The sequence below is a fragment of the Cantharellus anzutake genome, assembly GCF_015039405.1.
Source record: "Cantharellus anzutake strain C23 chromosome Unknown EI90scaffold_4, whole genome shotgun sequence".
Classification (NCBI taxonomy): Eukaryota; Fungi; Basidiomycota; class Agaricomycetes; order Cantharellales; family Hydnaceae; genus Cantharellus; species Cantharellus anzutake.
Genome location: NW_024066954.1, coordinates 238,169 through 259,290, shown reverse-complemented (window position 1 = coordinate 259,290; position 21,122 = coordinate 238,169). Strand labels below are relative to the sequence as shown.

The following is a 21,122-nucleotide window of genomic DNA, read 5'->3' as shown; positions in this document are numbered from 1 at the left end:
CTCCACTGGAAGCCAACTCTGCAGGCCGAAGCCGCACTAGCTCCTCAGCAGCGAATCCCGCTTGTCTACGTGAGGATTTCTTGAACTTCAGGTCTTATATATCGGCTGCGCGCTAGGAGCGAAAGCCCGCTTCCCTTATCGATTCGCTGTGCTCGACCTGACTTTCTTTACGTAATCAGGGGATTAGATAAGATCGAAGCGTCCATCGATTTCCTATGCTTGATTTTGATTTTGAGGGTCATCCAATAGGAACTAGTCCATTACTGTAATCTTGTCTCTCTAACTCTCAACATCAATTCGACCACGCGTTTCCATTCGTCCATGTCAGGGGAAAGACCTGGTGACTCGCTCGCCAATTATCGCTATCAGCCATTGCCCATCCTCTCTTCGTCTCGAAAGCAAGTTGAAGGCCCACGCCTCAGTTGCCATCTGCCCGTGAACCTGCCTGCGGAACGCATCAACATTAGTCATCCAGACATTCAGTTTTTCATCAAGGCTGCGTTTGGACGTCTTATTCTGCTTTACCTCGAGACGCAAGACTTCCTCTTTGGTGAGGTAAAGGATGATACTCGAGCGCCCACGAGTGCAGCGGCTGCCTCTACTGAAGATCTCGACGAGGCCACTCGTTTTCTTAAATTCTTCAGATTTCAAGTAGCTCGAAACTCTGTCCCCCCTCGCCATTGCGGACTGGGGCCGATAATATATCCATATCAGAGCAGCAACATATAGAATCCTTTACTTGGCTTACACTCATCAACGATCTTAAATCTGCCGCGGCAGACACGTCCCAGAGAAACTATGTTAACACCAACGCAAACAGTGATTCTGATGGCTCACCTTCCAAATTGGGGAATGACCCTGATTACACATCGGAGCCACAAGCGGAGCTGGCGCCAAGAAAACGCGAGAATGGAGTCCTGGACCCCGCAAGCCTAGCCAACATTCGGGAACGCATCGGTCTTGATCATGATTCGAAACAGTTTCCCTTCCCTGTTATCTTCTCCTGGGGTTGGGCTGACCCGCCGACTATTTCTGAACATGGGCTGGCCAAGTCCTGCAATGGTGCACGAATGAAGAGCATGAGGGGAAGGTGGATGAGGGGTATCGCACCACTGGGTCCAATACTAGAGCTAGAAACATTTATACTTGGTGCCACTTTCCTTCCCATCGTCAACCCTAACGAACCCCCCGATGAAAGCTCGGCTGCAGGCACTAATTTCAGCAGTCTCATTCTTCACTTTTCCGTCCATCCGAACCTAATGTCCATGTTGATGCTCAGAACATTCGCGCATCAAGCCAAACATTTACTCGAGGCGATACTGAAGAATCCAGAAGGGGAGTGTACTATTGAGTTTGTAAGTGAATCTTTGTCTGGGGCTTTCGATTCTCCCAATGAGGCAGAAAGTGAGAGCATGGAAAGTTTAGATGGTAAGTTTGACTTCGTGTACTCTCTTCTACTCTATCATGATATTCGCTTCGAAGGGATGATTGAATTAGACAAGTCATCGATATCTGTTGCATCATCGGTTTCCGAAGCCGCCGGGACGGAATCCTCCGAAGACTCCCTCTCTTTACTTTCATCCTACACCCATCCCTTATACGAAGCTGAACTTGCAAGAGCTCAGCACCCTCTCAAATGGCTTACCTTAATGGCGCACGATCATCCTGATCGTGTAGCGCATGAAATCTACACGGCTGATGATCTTCGCGCTCACGAGGAAGACGATGGTGAACATGAGGAACAGGGGAGCTTAAAACCGAGTGTTATGTTGACGTATGGGGAGTTGAATCGGAGGGCAAATGCTGTTGCGAAGTGGTTATTGTCAGGCTCGATTTCGAAGAGTAAGGAGAAGCAAGGAGAAAGGGGGAATGTAAAGGTGAAGAGAGAGAAGATCTGTGTGTGTATGGAAAGGGATGCGGCGTTTTATGTGATCATGGCTGCGATCTGGAAAGCTGGTGGGATTTATTGCTCCGTGAGTTGTTTATCCTCTATTTACCAGCGTTGCCCCCCTCCCTCTGGGACATCGTCTCCATCATGTCCTCGATGGTCCATTGGACCATCATTAGCTGGGACATACAGTGACTGATTAAGTGAATTGGTTCTAGATTGATCCAACGTTACCCGTCGAGAGGAAGAGGTACATTGTGAAGGACAGTGGCTCGAAGTTGGTTTTCGTTCATACTCCTGAGGAGAGGGAGGCTCTACTTTCCGAGTTTGAGGATGAGGATGAAGGTGAGATATTATGTGGGTAACTCGTTGTGTATACAATGGTTCTAACCTTCATGGTTATAGCTCCCATAGTTTCCATATTAGAGGATGAATACGACTTGGAGCGATGCGAGCCTGTTTTCGAATTAAGCCTTCGCTGGGGAAGCGTTGAAGAGATGGACGTCGAAGAATCAGGTTTGGATGATGTCTCGTACCTTCTGTACACTTCTGGTAAGTGCATTGGATACACCCGTCTATCCCCTATCCTCTTTATTTCTCCGCCTCACTTTTTTGTATGAATGCACGGAAGGCACGACCGGGAAGCCTAAGGGCTGTTTGTTGACATATCGGGGTGTTTACCATGCGATCACGGGCTTGGCTGATCTTCCCCGTCCCATTACTAACCCGGAAACGGACAAAAGACTCGCGATGGCGTGTGCGTATTATTGTTTTCCCTTACCTCTCTTTCGTTATCTCCCGACAATTAAAAATTCGTATCTAGCTATTGCATTTGATGTACACATTTCCGAAATCGTCATTTCATGGGCCCTTGGTATCCGGCTCGTTTCTGCGCCTTCCGCGAGGTTTGAATTGTTGAGTGATCTTAGGAGGAATATCTGGAGATTGGGTGTGACGCATTTGGGTATGGTACCCAGTATGATCGAGGCTACGTTTCAAGCTGGTAACTCACGGGGAGGAGCGGAGGAAGGGAAGAAGGTTGGGCTGAAGTACCTTGCGAGTGGAGGGGAGAAGATTAGCGATTCGGTGAGTGGGAATACGGTGCCATGAATTTGTATTGCTGATGGCAAAGCGGGCGGATTTAGTTGATGGAGAGATGGTCGGATCATCCCAGTTTGATTTTGGCAAATGCTTACGGGTATAGTCCCTTTCTCTTCGGTTATGGGACTTCAGTACTGATGCATGTTCGGTTTCGGTTGCGCATAGACCAACTGAGGCGACGATTGGGTGCACCCTTCGTCGTGTGCACAAAAATGATCGCAAAGAGAATCTTGGGTGGCCGATGAAGTCTTGTAGAACCTTCGTCGTCCATCCATCTTCGGGTTCTGAGAGTCCATTTATGGTGGTTCCAAGAGGTGTACCGGGGGAATTGGTGCTGGCTGGACCATTGGTCGGCGTCGGGTATCATAATAACAAGGAAGCGACGAGGAAGGCATTTATTGAGTGGCCAGAAAAGGGTGCCATGGCTTATCGGACTGGAGATCTTGGTATGTCTATAAATCCGTGTTTCTTGACAAGGAGCGATAGTGGTGCTAATTTCTGTCCCCGGTGGTCTCAGTTCGTATGATGCCTGACGGCGCATTGGAGATCCTTGGTCGTGTTGATTCTCAGATCAAGCTTCGTGGTGTACGCATCGAAGCCGAAGGAATTTCTAATGTTCTCAGAGAAGCAGCCGCAGCCGCCTCTGATGATCCTAGGATGGGTTACGTCACTGTTACTATCATCGCTACCCACCTTGGTTTTGGAGGGGGTGGCAATGAGCAACTTGTCACCTTCATTGCTCGTGGTGGCGATAAGAAGCGTCAGATGCAGCGGAGGAAGAGTGGAGTTCTTCCTGACGTTCTTCCACTTTCACAAGACTCTGTTGTATCGTCTTCTTCATTTCCTCTGGAAATCATGGCGAAAATCAAAGAGGCGTCGTCAAAAGAGCTCGCTAGTTATATGCGCCCTTCTCATATCATCCCTATTGCGTATATTCCCCTTAATCCCAGTGGCAAGACCGATGGGAAACTCCTACGTTCTCTTTTCTCATCGACGGACGTCTCTACTTTGCTGAGGTTCCAGCGCGGGGAGGAGGGTATGCGCATCATTTCCGATGGTACGAATGGGGATGAAGGAGATGGAGATGAGGATGCCGAAGAGCGTTTCAAGAGCCAAACATACGGAGATCTTTCTAACATATTGAGAGAGATTTTGCCTGCCCAGAGTGTAACATTGAAATCCAATCTCTTCGAAGCGGGTCTTGATTCTTTTGGGTTCGGAGCACTTTCTCGACTCATAAAGAAGAAGCTACTTCCACCTGGGTGCAAACCTATCCGTGTAGCCGAACTCATGTCCTTTTCTGATCTACGTCAGCTCGTTTCTGCTATCGACGAGACCCGGCGAGCACCGTCGAAGTCTCCCAGCGCCGCCAACCCACAACCCAACCCTTATTCGAATGAGCCGGAAGGCGAAAAAGAATCATTGATTACCGCTTTCGATGAGAAATGGAGAGCAAGTGCAGAAGGGATCTTCAATCCAGGGGATATTGAATGTGTTTTGCCTCCTTTACCTGTTCAGGAAGGCGTCTTGTTTCGGACACTACAGCAGCCCGGACACTATGTTCAGCATTTTAGCTATCGTTGCAGTGACGTTATCGATATAAGACGCGTGGAGGACGCGTGGAAACGTTTAGTGGAGCAGACCCAGATATTGAGGTGAGAGACAGGTGTCCTTCGGGGAAAATGCATACATATTGACGATTTTTTGGTTATACAAGGTCTTGCTTTGTTGTTGGGGATACATTGTTGCAAGTCGTTCTTACGCCGCAAGCAGCTACTCTACCCTTCAGCGAACATGAGGTTTCTTCTATGACTGTTGACGAGTTCATCGAGTGGTTCCGCGTCAACGCTGCTCAGAAAATTGCGGAAGATATTACGGACGACGTGACGGTCCCACTGTTCCGCGTCAACCTGTATACCTCCGAGGAAGCCAAATATATGGTCCTCTCTATTAATCATGTGGCGTACGATGGTATCTCGATCCCTGTGATGCTTCGTAACCTTGCATGCCATTATGAAGGACTTCAAGTCGAGCATCCTTCTCCAACCCTTCAGTCAGTTCTTGAAGAGTTACCTTTTTTAGACTCGGATGGGGCGCGGAGATTCTGGACGTCTCAACTAGACAGTATCAAGGCCCATTATCATGCACGACATCTTAGCCCGCCGAAACCTCCGATGAGAGAACACTTGTTATCCGATTTGTCTTACAGTAATATTACTCAGCGTTGTCGCTCCCTCGGGATTTCCTTCCAGGCCCTCTGCACTGCAGCGTATGGGATAGTTCATCGCAATACTTTTCACCTTGGGGAGGACCAATCGCTGTTTGGTGTAAGCATTCTAATTCAAACTTTCACTAGAGCTATTCTGATGATTGGTTTAAGGTTGTTCGATCTGGAAGATCTTTAGCTGTCGACAATATTAACTTCGCGATTTGTCCTCTTGTGTGTGTGGTACCGACCCTGGTAGATTTTGGGGTTACAGATACAACGCAGCTACTTCGGAACGTGCAAAGGTTTATATCTGAAACCACATCATATGAACACATGTCTGTCGGGAGAATTAGAAGATGGATCGGTGGTTCATCGTTACCCATAGATTCACTCTTCTCGTGCAGGTTCAAGTTCAGGAGCGAACCGGTGTGCAGTGACGCGTTTCAACACATCAATACTGAACATCCCCTGGCGGAGGTAGGTATAGCAGGAGCCTTTCGAGAAGTGGAGACTGACACAGGTTTTTGTTAGTTTATACTCTCCATCGAGATATTGGTAGATGCAGACGCTGACACGCTTGATATTCGAGCCGCCTTTACGGAGCCAGAGCTAAGTTTGGAGGGCGTGCGAACCTTCTTACAAGCCTTGGAGAAGACAGTTGAGGATTTGATATCGAGTCCTCCTCCTGGGATCGTGGAGCTCGTGCCTTCTGGCCATGGGAGCCTTGCGCCTACTCCAGCATCCGAACCGGAGGGATCGTCAGCAGAGCACGCGATCCCTAGCGCAGAGTTGGAGGAAACTGTTGCTGGGCATGTCTGCCAACTGCTGAGGGTACAGAAAAAGATTGTTAGACCGACGACTTCCTTGATTTCGATCGGTTTGGATTCTTTGCGCTCCGTTGCACTGTCACGCATGCTCAGCGAGGATGGAATTGACGTAAGCGCAGTCGACATCGTTCAAGCTGATTCCATACGGAAGCTCCTCCAACGCCAGTCACTCGCCAAGCGCAGCCATGAACCGTCACTTGAATCTTTTGCGGAGATCCGCCGTATCCGACAGGAACTCGAAAATGCGCTCAAAGATCAAGACCTCAAACTTTCTCCAGAAGATGAGACTCTAATTATACCTGCTACTTCTTTGCAGGCTGGAATGTTGTCACAGGTACTCCAAATTTCCTCAGTGAACTTCCGAGGTGGTACTGAGTATTTTCGTAGACATTGGCTTCCAAGGGAGAGCTCTACGTGCACGGATTTACATTCCGACTGGACTCCTGTGAGATTGACGCCGTCCGCAAATCATGGACACGTGCAATACGCCGATTCGACATCCTGCGAACCTCGTTTCATTTTGCGCCAGTATCCGGCCGATGGGCTCAGGTAATTCATACAGACGCTGATGTGAGGTGGTCCACCAAACACTATAGCGACAGTGCAAACTTTGTCGAGGACCTCACGCGTTCTTTGTCATTCAAGGATCCCATAGACTTTTCTCGGAGCCCGTTGCATCTTCGCCTCGCAGTCCTACACGAAGAGAACTATTTAGTGGTAGTCCTTCATCATGTGCTGTATGATGCTGTGTCACTCCCAAAGCTCTTTTCTTTTGTGAGACAGGACCTTATGGGAGCAAGCACTTCCGCAATCCCTCCTCAACTGCAGGATATAATTGACGATGTCCTAGTTCAAGAAACAGATGGCGCTAATTTTTGGGCAGACAGCTTGAAAGGATTCCATCCGCCTCACATCTCGAGAGATAGATCAGTTTCTTCAGACGCATGGCGATCCTCCCTGACTTTAGACCTGGACTCGGCAGTCATCGATCGAACTTGCCGAAGATATCAAATTTCATCTCAGAGCATTATGCAGTTAGCATGGGCAAAAGTATTGGCCAACAGGTACCAAAATGTGGATGTGGTGTTTGGACAAGTAGTATCGGGAAGAGCGCTGCCCAAAGCTATGGATGTCGTGGCACCGTTATTCGTGAGTGCATGTGAAGCAGTCGGTCAGTCCTTGAGTTAATCTTTTTCCAGAATACAGTTCCTATGCGAGTTAAGTTCTACAAGGGGAGAACAAATAAAGATATGGTTAGGACCGTCCACCAGTTTAATATAGCAGCTATCCCCTGGCAACATGCCTCATTACGCACAGTGCAAAAACGAATTGGGGTGTCAAACATATGCGATACTCTGTTCCTCTTCCAACCTAACGTGACAGAGGAGGATGACAGGGGGACCCGCCCCCTGGAGCTTGCCCACAAAGAAGCCGGAGAGGTGTCGAAGACCCAGGTACGTCATGCCCCCTCTTCGGAAATCTCGTCAGTTTAGACGTCAAGTAGTATGCCCTAAACGTAGAAGTCTCGCCTTTATTTCGAGGCTACAACATCAGCGCCTCGTGCTCTTCGCAAGTCATGGATCTTGATGCTTTGAAGAGGACTCTCAAGGAATTCAGCGGCGCGATCTTCGACATTGTCAATCGTCCCAATGAAAGTGCTCTGCCTCTGTCCTTCTCTTTCAATGAGCGAGGTTCAGAACACGCAATTCCAGATCATCCCATCACTGATGGGGAACCTGAGGAGTGGTGGACGGAGGAACGGCTCCTACTTCGTGATGTCGTATCGAAATTCGCCAGCGTACCCCTGAGAGTATTCTGGCGAAAACCGATCTAGTATCCATCGGAATTGATTCAATTTCTGCTATCCAAATCTCTTCCGCCGCAAAGAGGGTTGGGCTTGGAATATCTTCATCTGACGTCGCATCGAGTACCGCATTCGGTGACCTTAGTTTCCGCCTAAAGTCTCATCCTGGTACATTCGACACCCACGGGCGTGAGCCTCGTCAATCGTGTGATCTTCGTCCTCTTGTGGATCCTGACATTTATCAGAAAGCTGATAGCATCTTGCCAGCTTCTGCGGGTATGGAGTGGCTAATAGCTAGCTGGCAGCGGAGTGAAGGAAGGCTTTTCCATCATGCCTTTGTCTTCGAATTTGAGGGGAAGATGAACCCCGGCAAAGTGCGATCCGCATGGAATACTCTTGCCCAGCATCATCACATTCTTCGCTCCACTTTCGTTCCCTCCCATGTCAAAGGATCTACTTCCTACTACCCCGTCATTGTTTCATACAAGCACCAGGATCCTGAATGGCTTGAGCAATCACTAGAGGCAAATGCGGCTGATGAATTATCCGCGCTTAAGCAGCTATTATCGAATGCGATGATTTCATTGCCTTCTATCGCGAAAGTCCCTACCCGCCTAACATACGTACATGGAACCCTCCAAGATTATTTTATTATCAACTTGCATCATTTCGCATATGGTTTGCTACATTCCTTTCCACCAAAATAGGGCTGACGTGATCGGATTTCAATTAGATGCCTGGAGTCTGCGCCTGATTATGAATGACTTCCGAATGATATTAAATGATCAATCCCCACAGTTTGGCAACAACTTATCTGGTTTCCTCTTTCGTTCCGAACAGTCTGAAACTCGCTCGGAGATACAGCGAAGGTATTGGCAGGGCTTGTTCCGAAATAGGGTTAGCGGGAAATTGTTTCCACACCTCAATCGACCTTCATGCGACGAATCATCAAATGACAATGGTCAAATCATGCTACGCTGCTTCGTTTTCGAAGATGTAATACACTCCCTTGAATCGAAGGAGCGTCGGGCGCAAGAACTGGGGCTACCTTTGCATCTGCTATTGCTCGCAAGTTGGGGTATAGTTCAGCAACGTTATTCCACGTCCCGAAACGCCGAAACGGCAGATGGGGACGTTGTATTTGGTCTGTGGCACTCTGGAAGATTAGAGGAGTCGGAACCCCCTTCAGGATTGGACATACCTAATCTCGCAGTCCCAACTGTCAATATCCTTCCGGTTAGAGTAGAATACCACAAGGACTCGGAGAATTTGGTGGCGGCAGCTGCCAAGAACCTTCGGTTGCAGCTTCAGCAACGATCTTCCGTTATCGAGCAGAGCCGCTGGGTCGATGTTGTCAGGTGGATCGCAGAGACCCAGGATGCATCTCATCCACGATTGTGCAACGTCTTTGTCAACCTATTGAAACCCCCACATCGGCTCGAGCATCCATTATCGTATAGTTTTCCATCCAGTGGTTCTTATGTCTCCTTCAAAGCTATCAAGGTCTGCTTGCATTGCCTTTTGTACTTGATGTACTTATTCACTGGTTTGCAGTTCCCGTACTCGCCCTCATCGAGGGTGAAGATTGAATCATCTCTGCTCCGTCCACGATATGACATCACGGAAGTTGTCCAGGTATGCAGGCAACAGCCCGATCTCCAGTCGATCCACTAAGAAGGATCTATCAGCCCGACCTTTTAGTTGACATTTTCCTCAATCCGGCCAACGACACTATTGGGATATCGTTCGAATGCGAGCACACCCTGGTTGGCGAAGACCACGCTAAAGATTTTGTTGCAGATTGGGCTACAATGCTGGACAGTGCGTTGCGATGAAAGGACATTAGACTTTCTAGAATATTATTATTATCAGCTATCACATTATAGAAGTACCCCCGTGCGAATCCTTAGAATGAAAAGCCCACTACCAACTGCTAACTTTGCCGTCACGCAATCCCACCCTTCTATGAGCCTGCCAAAAGTGGCGAACGCTCATCCTCAGTATCATGATCATTGGGTGCAGTGCCGACAGGGGTTAAATCTTCATCCAGTGAGGGAGGGCGACCAAAATCGTCGATACCTAGGCGCGCTTGGCGTTGCTTCCAGATGAGACACATAGTCAAAAGGATCGATTGGAGACATCCTGCAGCTGCGTATGTCAGCCAACCTAACAGGCAGGGTCAGCCCTAATGTGTTTGACAAGAAACTGGACTCAACTTGTCCAGTTGGTTCCTGGCCTTGAACGATCGTCAGAACCACGAAAAGCGCCAAGGATATCGTTATGTAATTCATACCTTATGGCAATACTCAAGCACATCACTGCAGCTCCCGGACTTTGAATGCACATCGTCACAATGCTGAGACTCCCCACAAGCTTCAAGCGCCACGTCTTGTAAATCTGAGGGATGAACTGGAATGCGGAACATAGTGCTGATGAGAGTCCAAGAAAAGTGGTCCAGATCATGAAGGTTGAAGATTCTGAGTTCTTAACAAGCAACGCCGTTACAACGGCGCACAGAGTGCTGTCAATCTCTCTTGTTAGGACTGCACCAGTGCCAGGACAGGAGAGAGGGGGGTGGCTCACACGTGGAACGCAACAATGCAGAAGAGGGTGACTGCAAGTTTCCATTCCGCAGTCGTGGAACGATAAGGCTTGGTGCTCTGACCCAGGAAAGGTTCGCTTTCGGGTTGGATTTCAGCGTACTTGAGATGAGGAGGATAAAAGACCAAAAACAAGACCAGCCTGGGAAGATTGCGTTTGAAAACGAGAAGATTGTGTCGTCATGAATCCCGCTTACGTGGTTGTGAAGAGACACCATTGGATAACTACCTGGAAGACGCCTCCAAGATTCTCTAGGCACAAGCCCGCGCTCTAGTGTCCCAGATCAGGACATTATATGATCTCCGGGTCAAGTCAAGGCTACATACCACCTGATGACAGCACTTAATTACAGGCCACTGAAGCGCAACACTATAGGTTCATTTAAGGAATGCCGGTGCACGCGCGTTTGCATTATCAAGAAAAGTCACACCGACACGTTCAGCATGCCTGCCGCACAGGATGTGCTCCCAAGAAGCAGAAACCATGGACTCAGGCCCTCTGATGAGCGTTTCGTCACTATTCGAAAATGCTAGGAGTAATAGTTGACTCTGGACCGGAATTGAGCACCGACGGACGAACTAACTTGTGGCAGGTAGGACACGATGATCCCAATAGTCACACCAACGGTAAGTACAAGAGCTAAGGGGTCATGGGTCTGCCACGAGACATTCAAAGATGTGAATAGAGCCCAGGTTCCGCAGATATGCTTCTTACTGATGGACAGATGGTTGTACCCATCTCGTGGTTGTCAAAGTGAAGTGTCGAGGCGTGACATCAGCACATGATACGATGGAATCTCCTGCAGCGCTTATTTTGGCTCATGCAGCTGCTGCGCATGGCAACGCAGATGGAGAAGGATTTGCCGAGGCTCTGATCCTGGGTTCGAAGGAGGATGGGTTTTATCAACTCCAAGATGATCTAGTCATTGTAAGCCAGCCCACTGCTATGTCCTACTTACCACCTGAACTTGTCCAGGGTCAAGTTGACTTTCGTGCCCTGGTGGTGCGGTACTTCCCTGGGAGAGAGGACAAGTCGATTGTGGACCTTTTCGTGGGCTTATTTGACTACGTAGCTGCTTTCGATTCAGAAGAATGGGAGGGGGAAGATGCCACAGAAAGGCCCGCTGGGAGCAAAGAATTGAAAAACTACTACAATCTATTGAGCGTCTACAGGTGAGTCGGAGAAATTGTGTCTTCCTTCTTCCACCCAACTGTAGAATTAGCACTGCAGGCAGAATCTTTCAACAGAAACTCTCGGGGTGGTTTGTGTCTTCGATCCGCAAACTAACTGACCAGCTTGTTCGCCAGGCTAATGTCGTAAGCCGTTGTCTCCTGGGCATAAATGAGTTTTTTGAGACGTTACAACGATGTAGGCTGATCAAGCTTCAGGTATTGGAAGGGTAAATCGAAACAAATGTGCCGAAGCTGCCACCCGTGTGATGATTCCCGTATTCGGCCTTGCGGCTGCAGATAGGTGCGTTCTAGCGAGCTTTATGACTGGTTTCGAGGCTCAGCAAGGGCCAGAGGGACTGATACCCCAGATAAACGGGACATCACATTCTTCCTGGCGAATATTTTGTTCAAGCTTTATTATGAAGTAAGTGACGATGCCTAGTGGTTAGATACAAACTCAGAGGTTTCCCAAGCTGGATAACGTTAGGCTTTGTGATACCATTTTAAAAAATCTGGAGAAGCAGTTGCAGCGGATCGAAGCGTTCCCGATGGCTGACCAGACAATGTTCCACTTTTGGCATGGGAGGATATATTTAACTCAACAGAGAGTACGACAGGTAGGCTCGTTTAATTCAACAATTATATGGGGCTCCTAATCATTCGAATTTGAATGCAGGCGTACGAGGAACTCTCTAAAGCGTTTACCATGTGCACTAATAACTCCTTCAAGAACAAACAGTGAGTTCTGTGACCTCTATTATCATGCGAGAATATGATGTCTGAGACCAGAATAATTTTCACCTACCTTGTCGCCACTGCAATTCCTATCGGAATATTTCCTTCAACTTCATTGCTGGAGCACTTTGGATTGACATCACGATATGGGCCATTGATAGACTCCATCAAAAGGGGCACATTCACACATTCCATCTTGCGCTCGGGGTGGGCGTGGGTGCTGATCCTCGGGTCAGGAAATGGTTTGCCAGACGTGGTGTCTGGATGCTGCTCCGTGAGAAGGGAGAAGTTCTTGTTTGGCGCAGCCTGATTCGTCGAGTGTATACAACCCCCATCTCCAGTCTGAGTGGTATTTTCCTGATAGTTTTTATACAGGGCTCTTTTTCAGCGAGAACAAAACCCATCCGCGTTTGTTGCTGGCAGCAAGGGGCCACCGCCAACCCTTCAACTTCTTGCCATCCAATCGGCTCTTCAATTTTCATCGCACGACGTGTCATATACATTGAACGATGCAGAGAGTTTATGCTGCAGCCTTCTAGACCAGGTATGAACAACTGAGTGCCTGCACCGACTTGGCTCTGCTCAATCCTTGTTGATAGGGCTATGTGAAAGGATATATATTGCATTCGCGACAACTTCTGGCCCTTCAGAAGGCCGAGAATCTAGGGTTCCCCCCTCCTTGCACGATCGTTGTGGATTCAGGGCTACTTGATGGAGCTGTAGATTACACCAATGACTGAATTAATTGGGGTGGTCGTTTATCTGATTGGTCATATCATCCATTTCGGTGTCTGAAACCTGGGGTGATGGTGCTGGAGTGTTGTCCCGAGTGACCATTGCGCTGCTCACATCTCCACGCTGCGATACCGCAATATCGGGGGCTTGGTCCCACGATGACAAGTGCTTCGTATTGAAAATAGCCGGTTTTTCCTCCGCATTCGCACTCTCCGTTGTGAGTTCTGGTGTCCATGAGGACAGACTATCAATTCCTTCCAGGTCTCCGCTAGCCCAAAACTCTTCTTCTGGCATTCTCGGCACGTCCCACCAAACGTTCTGATTCCGCCCATATAATCGTGATCTGAGCGCGGCATTATCATCCTTCACAGTTCTCTGCAGAGGCTGGTAAAATCCCTATGGACCAACCGGAAGTTGCCTGCAACCCACCAGATGATGGTCGGACCAATATGGCGCAACTGGTCCCTCAGAGTCGGGAAACGGTGCAGGCACTGGGTCATCTCTACTGTAGATGAGCATATATGGCCCTGAGTTGAGATAGAGCCCCGCCTTGTCTCCGATGACAGTGTCTTCCGTGACCTTACGGCTATACATCAGCTCTGGTAGCAGGGCATGACGTTCGGGCACGCACCATAGTTACTTCGTCCCAGACACTCTTGTACCAGTTACCATTAGTGAATAGGTAAGCGTACATGTTCTTGGGTCCGTAGAGACCATCATGCATCAAGACAGCTCTTAACTTATACTGTGGATGGAGATGATTAGTTATGTCGAAAATGGTGGCAGGCAGTATGACGTACTGGGTGTCTGGCAGGTTCTGAAGCAAAGCTGATTGCCAGTGCTTCGTACTCTGCAGAATTGACCCCGATTTTAGATTTGGTAGCTGAAGCCTAGTAAGCGAATTATAACCTGAGTCCCGCAACACAAGACACACAGTTGATATGCCGTTCGATCTTGGCAATAAGTGTGCTAAGTTTCCTAGCTGCCACCTGATGAGCCTCCTTTCGTTCTGGTGTATCCGCCGACGCCACCTCCTGAATGTAGCGCAAGGTGTTCCGGAGTGGAGGAAGCGTTTCCTTTCCCTTTACGTAATTGGGCAGATGCATCGCGGTGGATCTTCCATGGAGATAACACTCACGTTTCGAGTTTCCAAAGTCCGCAGCTGTTCCCTGAGATCTTCGCCTGCCATTTTGAGTTCCTTCATTTGATTGACAGAAGCCATTGTCTTTGCACTATTTTCTTCTAAGTACCGATCTAATTGCAACAATGTAGGGAAGGAGAAAGGAATTTTGGGAGCTGTTGAGGAGTTCACGTTCTTCAATTTTTCCGATGCGGCAGACAGTGTCATTTCTGTCGTAGTGAATGGTGTCTTAACAGTAGGTGCACTGCCATGCGCAAGGTTGACATCTTTGTGCTCGCGGGGATCGTGATGAAGTCGCATGACAAGCACTGGAGGAGGGGACCATTTGGGACTTATGAACCCCCTTCCAGAAGACTTACTGCCGGAGACTTGGCCTCGAAAATCGGGGTTCAAGGAAGAATTTAATTAAGGGTTTGATTGCTTACCGTCACCAGAACTCAAGCCGAAGAAGTATTGATCCAAACATGCATAGACGGAATTCAGGTCTGGCTGGCGAACTGTGAGGGACAAGTAGGAGTGAGATGACGATGTCAGGGGAGATGTGGATCGTGATTCAAGGTTTAAGGTGAATAAACTATGTGCCAATAGGTTGGTGTGGATCCCCGGAAATTAAGAGCATCAAGAGTCATGCGTACCGATCATACGGAATGTTTTGAGCGGCGCACCACAACTCCAGAGCATTGTCAATCACCTGGCTCATTGGGGTGAAGAGTTCTAGGAACGGAACAGGACATTAGTCCGAGAAGAACATCGACCCAGTGAAGAGCATTGTCACCTAGACTTTGAGTACCAGGTGGTTTAGGATGGGAAGATTCTTCTGCACCGAATATGTGCAGGAAGTGGGTGATATCAAGATGCGCCTGTTGAGTGTAGTCAAGAGCACAAAACAATTGCTGAATTTCTCTGAAGTCTTGGGTCCAGTCAAGCGCATGTAATCCATTCAAGATGATGCCCTCGTACTGTAGAAAGATTGAAGTGCCGAGTCACCCCATAATTTACCGTCGTTTAGCAGTCCCATGGGGCCCTCGTGCAGTCCGTCCGGCATAATGTTGAGAGAAGAGGGATCCCACTTCCCTGACTGACGGAGACTGCGCCTCACTTGAGGTATGACGTACAGGGCTTGTATCATTAGCGGAAGAGCATTATGCGTAGAATACCGGGCAGATCCTCGAATCAACGCAACTGGAGGTACCAAAGGATTGTCCGAAAGGGGAATGTCGAGCTTGATGTCGTGACAACTAAATATCAAGCCGAGTGAAGAGCGAAGCTCGGTTACTCCGGTAACACATTAGGTGAGACTCTCAGACCTTTCCTTCGTAATTCTGGTCCGTTCGGTAACATCAGCACACTCACCGAAACTAGTTTGCAGGGACGCTGCCATGGCACGTTGTAGATCAGCATCATCTAGAGAAGGACGTTTGTTGTCATTTAAGGAGCTCGGCACAACAGCCCAAGAACCGTCCGTGTCCTCTCTAGTTGAGGGCCGAACTTCGCCGTCTGCGCCTGGCTTGACGGCACTCCCCACTCTTTATGCTTGTGTTCGATTGAATCGACATGGAAAGTGACAGGGCCTTCTTCAGTTCTTCATCCTCTTCGTCCTCCCCAGTAAGATCAACGACAACTAGGATGTATGTGCTGCGTGAACTTCGGTGGGTTAAATCTTGCATTAACTTGAATGTTCTTACTAGAAGGTGGCGGCGCTACACTTTTGCTAGTCTGGGACTTACTGGAATCCGAGACGAGTGGTTCTAAAGCTGGCATATCGTTGACCTATGATATATGGCAGTACACGAGTATAAGAACGGTCGAGTTTGACGCGAGTCGTTGTTTGCGACTCGGTCTAGCTACGCGGCACGCACATCCTCAGACTCCGTCATAAGTGCTGATGCAGCTCGGTCCAAATCCCCATTATACTGCCTAAGGGCATCTGTCCATGACGAGTAGGGTGGACACCACGTACAGGAGGTCAGAAAGACGACTTACTTCGTATCGCCGCCTCACTGTGGCTGATTCCTAGTGATATGATGGTCTGGACGGCTTCATTCTCATCGTAAGCTTTCATCTTCCCTCAGAACCTTTCAGCGTCGATAGTCAAGTCAGTCAAAAGATGCTTAATCTAGCGAAAACTGAAGTTGCAAGTCTGATATCCCCACGTGACAATAGGACAAAATATTCATTGCTCCATTCAAGTGTCAACCGTGAACACTTGCATGATGGGAGGTGGACAGGAAGCGATCTTTCACATTCTTCAGGCGGGAGAAAGGATTCTCACCATTCCACAGCTCAATTTTCGACCCATCGGATGAAGTTCGAGAGGTCAGGAGGGGTAATCCGTACTGTTCAATCGTGTAGCTTGCCGACACCGTTGCATAGAAGGAGGCTAAAGAAAACTGCCATTATTGATAGAAGGTGATTAATGAAGCTTCGGCCCTCACCTTCCAAAAGATCCCCATTGCAGAAAGAGAGTCCGGCAGCGAGACCACCGAGAAACGCGTTACCAGCCCCAGTAACGTCGTTGATGCGCTGGCCATCCTCGGCACCAAAATATGCCTCTACCCAATGCCCAGATTGGCCATGCTCAGGAATAACATACGCCCCTAATGCGCCACTGCGGACGATAACCGCCTTTGCCCCAAACCAAGAAGCGCTTGTGCGGCCTGTTCAATGGTTTCCCGTCGAGGCAGTTGGTGCATTGACAGAATGCTGAGGGCTTCCTCTGCGTTGGGACTTGTAATGCGTCCGATAAATATCAGCTCACAAGCCGAAGATTCGGCGTTCACCTGAGAACATCAATACGTTCAACCACAAGTTTTAGTGCCGAGAGTTCTTCAGGGATGCATCTATCCTATGCATGTGACTCAGGAAGGAGTGGCGGGAAGCAATCATAGCTTAATACTCACAGGTATTGGCTCGTATATAATAAATGGGAACCACGATGGCACTGCGTCGATCTCCCTCAGTATTTCGGAAGCTCTTTGAGGCGAACATATGAAATGTAGGTAAGAAGGGAACTGAAGTCCTGTAGACGTGAGGTCGTTTGGAGAAATCTGCAATCCTGGGGTTAAATACTCGAATCTTCAAGTTCGTGTGCCCAGCTGAGATGAAGGGGTTAGATATAGAGGACGCAATGTACCGTCGATGGTTTCCGCAGTAAATATTTGCCGCCAGCGTAGTTCTCCGCGTGGGGTTGTCGCGAAATAACCATATATCTTCACCATAATTATCTAATTCTCGTTGCACATCGGAAGGGAAATCATGGCCTCTATCAACTATCATGCCAATCTTGGGCGGCGGCAGCCTGCAGAACACCATTGAACACGTTGAATTTATGCAGATGTTAGATGTGATAACCAGATCCTTGCGCCGACTACGCCTATCAGATGAGTTTAGAGTGCATCAGTGGAAGCAACCGGAAAGCTAACAATAAGTGCCCCCGCCGCCAATCTTGGTCCGTAGCATTATCAGGACTCCGACTCATTTTATTCCACTGGACGCACTTGGTTATCGGTTTGGGATTGATCTATATCATTGCCCTCATTGTCGACGTATCGAAAGATGTCGATGATAAACATTCCAAGTGTTACAAACTCCTTGTAAGAGTCTTCCATCGCAAAGATGTGATTCAGAGCTAAGCTAGATGGTTGTGGATTTCTTGCCCCGGTCAGTGTCGAGTGAGACAACAAGATTCTGAATCAGCACACAGGTTCACGTGGCAAGGTGTTGGATCCCCTGACATTTTCGGAGTCTTCCAAGGCAATTGTAAGATGTGCCTCCTCTAGTTACGCTTGGACGGATCACAATCCGTGTCCGATTTGCAAGTGCGGGTCTTCGATATGCCAGAAGAATCAAGACAGCCCGACTCGCTCTCTGACTCCATGCGGTACGTGTTCTGGTCTAAATCTCACCACAATTCGTCACTCATAACTACACGCAGGGAGATTAAAGGGTCAAGCATCGAGTTCAAGGGGACTCTCAGCGGACCTCTGAAACCATGGACGGAAGTGGAGTTCCAAAGACAGAAGTGAGTAATAGCTCGACCCATCAAAGTTAGATAACTTAAATTTGTGGTGTCGGAACTCAGTCTTAGACGACATATCGTTCAGGCTTTGTTTAAATACCCTTCTGCGCCGCAGGCAGACAGACTCGAGAATATGTTGTGGCTGGAGACGTCGCATGCAGTCATCGTACAGTATCGCGCGTTGCTGAAAGCGATGGACGACAAGCTGGCGGAGGTTCATCAGTCTGACACTCCCCAACCAAAGAAGCGACAGTTCAAGCGTGGGGAAGATGGGCCAGTCGCGCGCCGGAAACTCATTACCCGGTTTCGATCGTTTCTGTCTGAAGAAGAAGTGTTCTGGGGTGAACTTGTGATTCGCGCAGCTACAACGTTCGATCTGACCCAAGCCTCGGGTCCCATTGCGGCGCTGTCACTGTCTCATTTGGAACCGGCTGAACTTGCGTCGAGGAAGGAGGACGTGGTGCGAGGGTCCATTTCTCGCGTCGACTCCCCCGTCTCGGAACCTATCACTACCATCACAAAGCACAAAAAATTATTATTTATTCAAAAATGTCTCATCTCCCTCGGCGACCTCTCCAGATACAGGGAACAATCCAGCGAGAGACCCAGGGCTGGAATGGAGGGGGGAGGCCCAGCACGATCGGGCGGCCGACGACGTGCAAACATTGTTTCCTTTCGATTGAGGGATTATTCACGGGCGTTTGAGTGCTATAAGCAGGCCAAACTTCTTGCTCCGAGCGAAGGCAATCCCTCAAATCAGCTCGCGATTCTCGCCCTCTATGGTGGTGATACTTTCAGTGCCTTAATGCACTACTACCATGCTTTGTGTGCTCGGAATCCTTTCGTTACATCGCGGGAGAACTTGAAGCAATGTCTAGAAAAGGCTTTGCAGGCTTATCGAAAGGATAGGGATGATGCGGACAAGCAAAATGATTATGTGTTAGCCTTTCAGCGTGATGTGGTTGCGCTGCACGGGCTTTGGCACTTAAAACCGTTGTTTGTACTTATCACACATTCAGTCGTATCCATGACTAATGATTGATTTCTAGTAATCCAAAGGTCATCGAGCAAGGCAAATTAGTTGTGACGTCATTCTCTAAACTCCTTGAATCCCGCAGTTTGGCTCCAGATGTCGTGATACGAGTCGTGACGCTTGCCTTGGGTGCTTTGTGGATTTTTCAAGTTTTCAAACCCAGTTCTCAGGAACCTCAAGCCATTTCAACTGAACATCAGATCACCGCTCACATCTCATCTCTCTTCAAAACTGTTTTCAAAATCGCATATAGGGAGTTGAAGGAGGCTTCTTCCGCGATTCTCAACACCCAATTAGCGCAGTCTATTTCTGCTACTTTACGGCGTACTCTTCCGTGTCTCCATGTTATATCTCGCTGGATAAAAATCAATACGGACGTCATCCATCCATGTGGTACGAAGAACCCCCAGATGGTCTCTTCCAGCCACTGCTACTATCAGTTTCCCATTCCCTTCTGGTCGAGCTATGCCACATTTCTCAACCGCTTGCTTGGTGTATTTCCTCTCAAGTCCCTTCCCGTCGCTACTGTGCGATTTGAGGAGGATGAAGACCTTAGAGGGTTCCGCCCTTTGGAGGGGACGTCAGTGAATGATCCTGCTCCATCATCACCTTATGCTAGCCCGTCCACGGTTCATCCCAACGATGAACACCTGATGAGGATTCGAGATGTCATTTCCAGCGGCCTTGAAATTGCAAACCAAGAGGTGAGTCTGAAATTGTTCTCGCAGTGCTCCCTGACTGAAACTTGACCCAGGTTAGCGTTCTTAACTTCGTCGGCGGGAAATTTGTGGCACAAGAAGTGTCAGGTTCTCCAGACTCTACGGAAAACATTCCACTTCCTTCGGCTCTCGGAGAGGGACGAGATTTCCCTGCGTTATATGAGGGAGACTCGGAGGACGAAATTGGAACGGTTAGCACAGAGGATCCTGTGGGATTGGCAATGAAGGCTACCTTGATGGAGGATGAGAGTGATGATGAACAAGTCCTATATCCTCGGCTCAACAGCGGAGTCCCTCCGTGAGTCCCTTGATATGACTCTAAACTAGCTTCTCTCAACTCGCTCCTAGTTCGGGCGGAACGGCTATGTGGACAGTCTCAGCTTTCCCACCCCCACTGTCCACTGCACCTAGAAGCCCGAAAGCCGCGTCAACCACGGCGGAAGATTTGCTCAGCCGAGTCCTCAATCAGAATGTGGCACCATCTCCACTACAGCGCGCCTCAGCCACACTCGATAGTGGGATGAACCTGGGTTCCTCTGGATATTCTGGCCTAGTCGCGTCATCTCCGCACTCACCGTCCCAAGCACCCGCCTCTTCTAGAGCCCGTTATATCGGCGGAGCACCCAGCCCTAGTCTCATTCACCGAGATGTTTCACCCGTGTCCCGTAGTCTCCTACGCTACTCGGGGTCGTTCCGGCCCCCCGCCGACGATTCCAGGCCGTTGGACCACTTTGACACACACACACGCAAGGATATAGGCGTACCTCTCTCGAGTTCCCAGTCGTTGTCTCCTGACATCTTCCTTAGCCGTTATTCTACTTCTACTAGAGAGATGCATGCATTCGGCCCTATTGGTAGTCCCCGCCTCAGGAGTAACGCCGGCCAAAGTTCACATTCATCTAGCCAAATAATGCCGAACAATCCGGCATTCGGGATGTCGCAATTCGTGAATGGACATCAGATTCATTCAAGTTTGAACTCATCTCTCCCTGCTCCAGCACCTATCTACCCGTGGACATAAGTGGTTAATCCTCAAAGTCTCTATCTGCTGCTACGCAGCTCGCAGCGCCTAGATCGCCAACACATGGGGTCTTTTGTTGTCATTTCACCCACGGCGGGCCAGCTCTATACTGTCCCAA

At 48.9% G+C, this 21,122-nt stretch overlaps 8 protein-coding genes across 8 annotated transcripts; 4 read left to right on the top strand and 4 right to left on the bottom strand.

The window, feature by feature from the left end:
* Nucleotides 1–900: 900 nt before the first annotated feature.
* Nucleotides 901–7,988, top strand: EI90DRAFT_1704265 (uncharacterized protein). Its single transcript, XM_039052042.1, has 15 exons — nt 901–1,428; nt 1,483–1,973; nt 2,107–2,233; nt 2,294–2,440; nt 2,520–2,645; nt 2,712–2,974; nt 3,034–3,086; nt 3,155–3,435; nt 3,507–4,644; nt 4,707–5,316; nt 5,370–5,675; nt 5,730–6,359; nt 6,413–7,174; nt 7,225–7,479; nt 7,530–7,988. Exons 1-15 carry the CDS (start codon nt 1,071–1,073, stop codon nt 7,857–7,859), a joined length of 5,877 nt encoding a protein of 1,958 aa, XP_038922149.1. The 5' UTR covers nt 901–1,070; the 3' UTR covers nt 7,860–7,988.
* EI90DRAFT_1706442 (condensation domain-containing protein) lies at nt 7,703–9,852 on the top strand. The gene is made up of 4 exons (XM_039052044.1): nt 7,703–8,507; nt 8,563–9,332; nt 9,384–9,464; nt 9,518–9,852. Exons 1-4 carry the CDS (start codon nt 8,108–8,110, stop codon nt 9,662–9,664), a joined length of 1,398 nt encoding a protein of 465 aa, XP_038922148.1. The 5' UTR covers nt 7,703–8,107; the 3' UTR covers nt 9,665–9,852.
* EI90DRAFT_3278902 (uncharacterized protein) lies at nt 9,606–11,168 on the bottom strand (the record flags this gene model as incomplete). Its single annotated transcript, XM_039066640.1, has 9 exons — nt 9,606–9,995; nt 10,046–10,065; nt 10,123–10,350; nt 10,413–10,571; nt 10,627–10,700; nt 10,757–10,799; nt 10,865–10,959; nt 11,014–11,085; nt 11,145–11,168. The coding sequence occupies 9 exons, from the start codon at nt 11,166–11,168 to the stop codon at nt 9,793–9,795; spliced, it is 918 nt and encodes a 305-aa protein (XP_038922147.1). The 3' UTR covers nt 9,606–9,792.
* A 353-nt stretch (nt 11,169–11,521) lies between these two features.
* EI90DRAFT_2905635 (uncharacterized protein) lies at nt 11,522–13,077 on the top strand (the record flags this gene model as incomplete). The annotated part of the gene is made up of 9 exons (XM_039054213.1): nt 11,522–11,756; nt 11,819–11,903; nt 11,954–12,026; nt 12,076–12,219; nt 12,279–12,340; nt 12,392–12,544; nt 12,574–12,655; nt 12,726–12,881; nt 12,937–13,077. 9 exons carry the CDS (start codon nt 11,522–11,524, stop codon nt 13,075–13,077), a joined length of 1,131 nt encoding a protein of 376 aa, XP_038922146.1.
* On the bottom strand, nt 12,935–14,578 carry EI90DRAFT_3033041 (uncharacterized protein). The gene is made up of 6 exons (XM_039058435.1): nt 14,211–14,578; nt 14,007–14,154; nt 13,873–13,955; nt 13,704–13,817; nt 13,502–13,651; nt 12,935–13,447 (listed from the first exon to the last, which is right to left on the bottom strand). Exons 1-6 carry the CDS (start codon nt 14,511–14,513, stop codon nt 13,079–13,081), a joined length of 1,167 nt encoding a protein of 388 aa, XP_038922145.1. The 5' UTR covers nt 14,514–14,578; the 3' UTR covers nt 12,935–13,078.
* Nucleotides 14,399–15,440, bottom strand: EI90DRAFT_1705632 (uncharacterized protein). The gene is made up of 4 exons (XM_039052043.1): nt 15,174–15,440; nt 14,989–15,123; nt 14,849–14,927; nt 14,399–14,787 (listed from the first exon to the last, which is right to left on the bottom strand). Exons 1-4 carry the CDS (start codon nt 15,340–15,342, stop codon nt 14,619–14,621), a joined length of 552 nt encoding a protein of 183 aa, XP_038922144.1. The 5' UTR covers nt 15,343–15,440; the 3' UTR covers nt 14,399–14,618.
* A 965-nt stretch (nt 15,441–16,405) lies between these two features.
* Nucleotides 16,406–17,821, bottom strand: EI90DRAFT_3143656 (Ribokinase-like protein; the record flags this gene model as incomplete). The annotated part of the gene is made up of 8 exons (XM_039065042.1): nt 16,406–16,593; nt 16,649–16,870; nt 16,942–16,993; nt 17,114–17,288; nt 17,347–17,511; nt 17,565–17,586; nt 17,636–17,657; nt 17,711–17,821. The coding sequence occupies 8 exons, from the start codon at nt 17,819–17,821 to the stop codon at nt 16,406–16,408; spliced, it is 957 nt and encodes a 318-aa protein (XP_038922143.1).
* Nucleotides 17,822–18,046: 225 nt separating this feature from the next.
* EI90DRAFT_3011858 (uncharacterized protein) lies at nt 18,047–21,004 on the top strand (the record flags this gene model as incomplete). Its single annotated transcript, XM_039056520.1, has 6 exons — nt 18,047–18,093; nt 18,148–18,234; nt 18,295–19,227; nt 19,281–19,968; nt 20,019–20,281; nt 20,332–21,004. The coding sequence occupies 6 exons, from the start codon at nt 18,047–18,049 to the stop codon at nt 21,002–21,004; spliced, it is 2,691 nt and encodes an 896-aa protein (XP_038922142.1).
* Between the last annotated feature and the right edge of the window lie 118 nt (nt 21,005–21,122).

Bases quoted from the DNA above. Each gene is read 5' to 3' on its own strand.
- EI90DRAFT_1704265 (XM_039052042.1), top strand. From the start codon at position 1,071: ATGAAGAGCATGAGGGGAAGGTGGATGAGGGGTATCGCACCACTGGGT. The intron at 1,429-1,482 runs GTAAGTTTGACT...TTCGCTTCGAAG, and splicing joins GAGCATGGAAAGTTTAGATG to GGATGATTGAATTAGACAAG. The intron at 2,975-3,033 runs GTGAGTGGGAAT...GGGCGGATTTAG, and splicing joins GGGAGAAGATTAGCGATTCG to TTGATGGAGAGATGGTCGGA.
- EI90DRAFT_3033041 (XM_039058435.1), bottom strand. From the start codon at position 14,513: ATGCGACTTCATCACGATCCCCGCGAGCACAAAGATGTCAACCTTGCG. The intron at 13,956-14,006 runs GTGTGTCTTGTG...ACTAGGCTTCAG, and splicing joins GATCGAACGGCATATCAACT to CTACCAAATCTAAAATCGGG. The intron at 13,818-13,872 runs GTACGTCATACT...CTCCATCCACAG, and splicing joins CAGAACCTGCCAGACACCCA to TATAAGTTAAGAGCTGTCTT.
- EI90DRAFT_1705632 (XM_039052043.1), bottom strand. From the start codon at position 15,342: ATGATACAAGCCCTGTACGTCATACCTCAAGTGAGGCGCAGTCTCCGT. The intron at 15,124-15,173 runs GTACGAGGGCAT...ACTGGACCCAAG, and splicing joins GGCACTTCAATCTTTCTACA to ACTTCAGAGAAATTCAGCAA. The intron at 14,928-14,988 runs GTGACAATGCTC...TTCCGTTCCTAG, and splicing joins ACCTGGTACTCAAAGTCTAG to AACTCTTCACCCCAATGAGC.
- EI90DRAFT_1706442 (XM_039052044.1), top strand. From the start codon at position 8,108: ATGGAGTGGCTAATAGCTAGCTGGCAGCGGAGTGAAGGAAGGCTTTTC. The intron at 9,333-9,383 runs GTCTGCTTGCAT...ACTGGTTTGCAG, and splicing joins TCTCCTTCAAAGCTATCAAG to TTCCCGTACTCGCCCTCATC. The intron at 9,465-9,517 runs GTATGCAGGCAA...AGGATCTATCAG, and splicing joins ACATCACGGAAGTTGTCCAG to CCCGACCTTTTAGTTGACAT.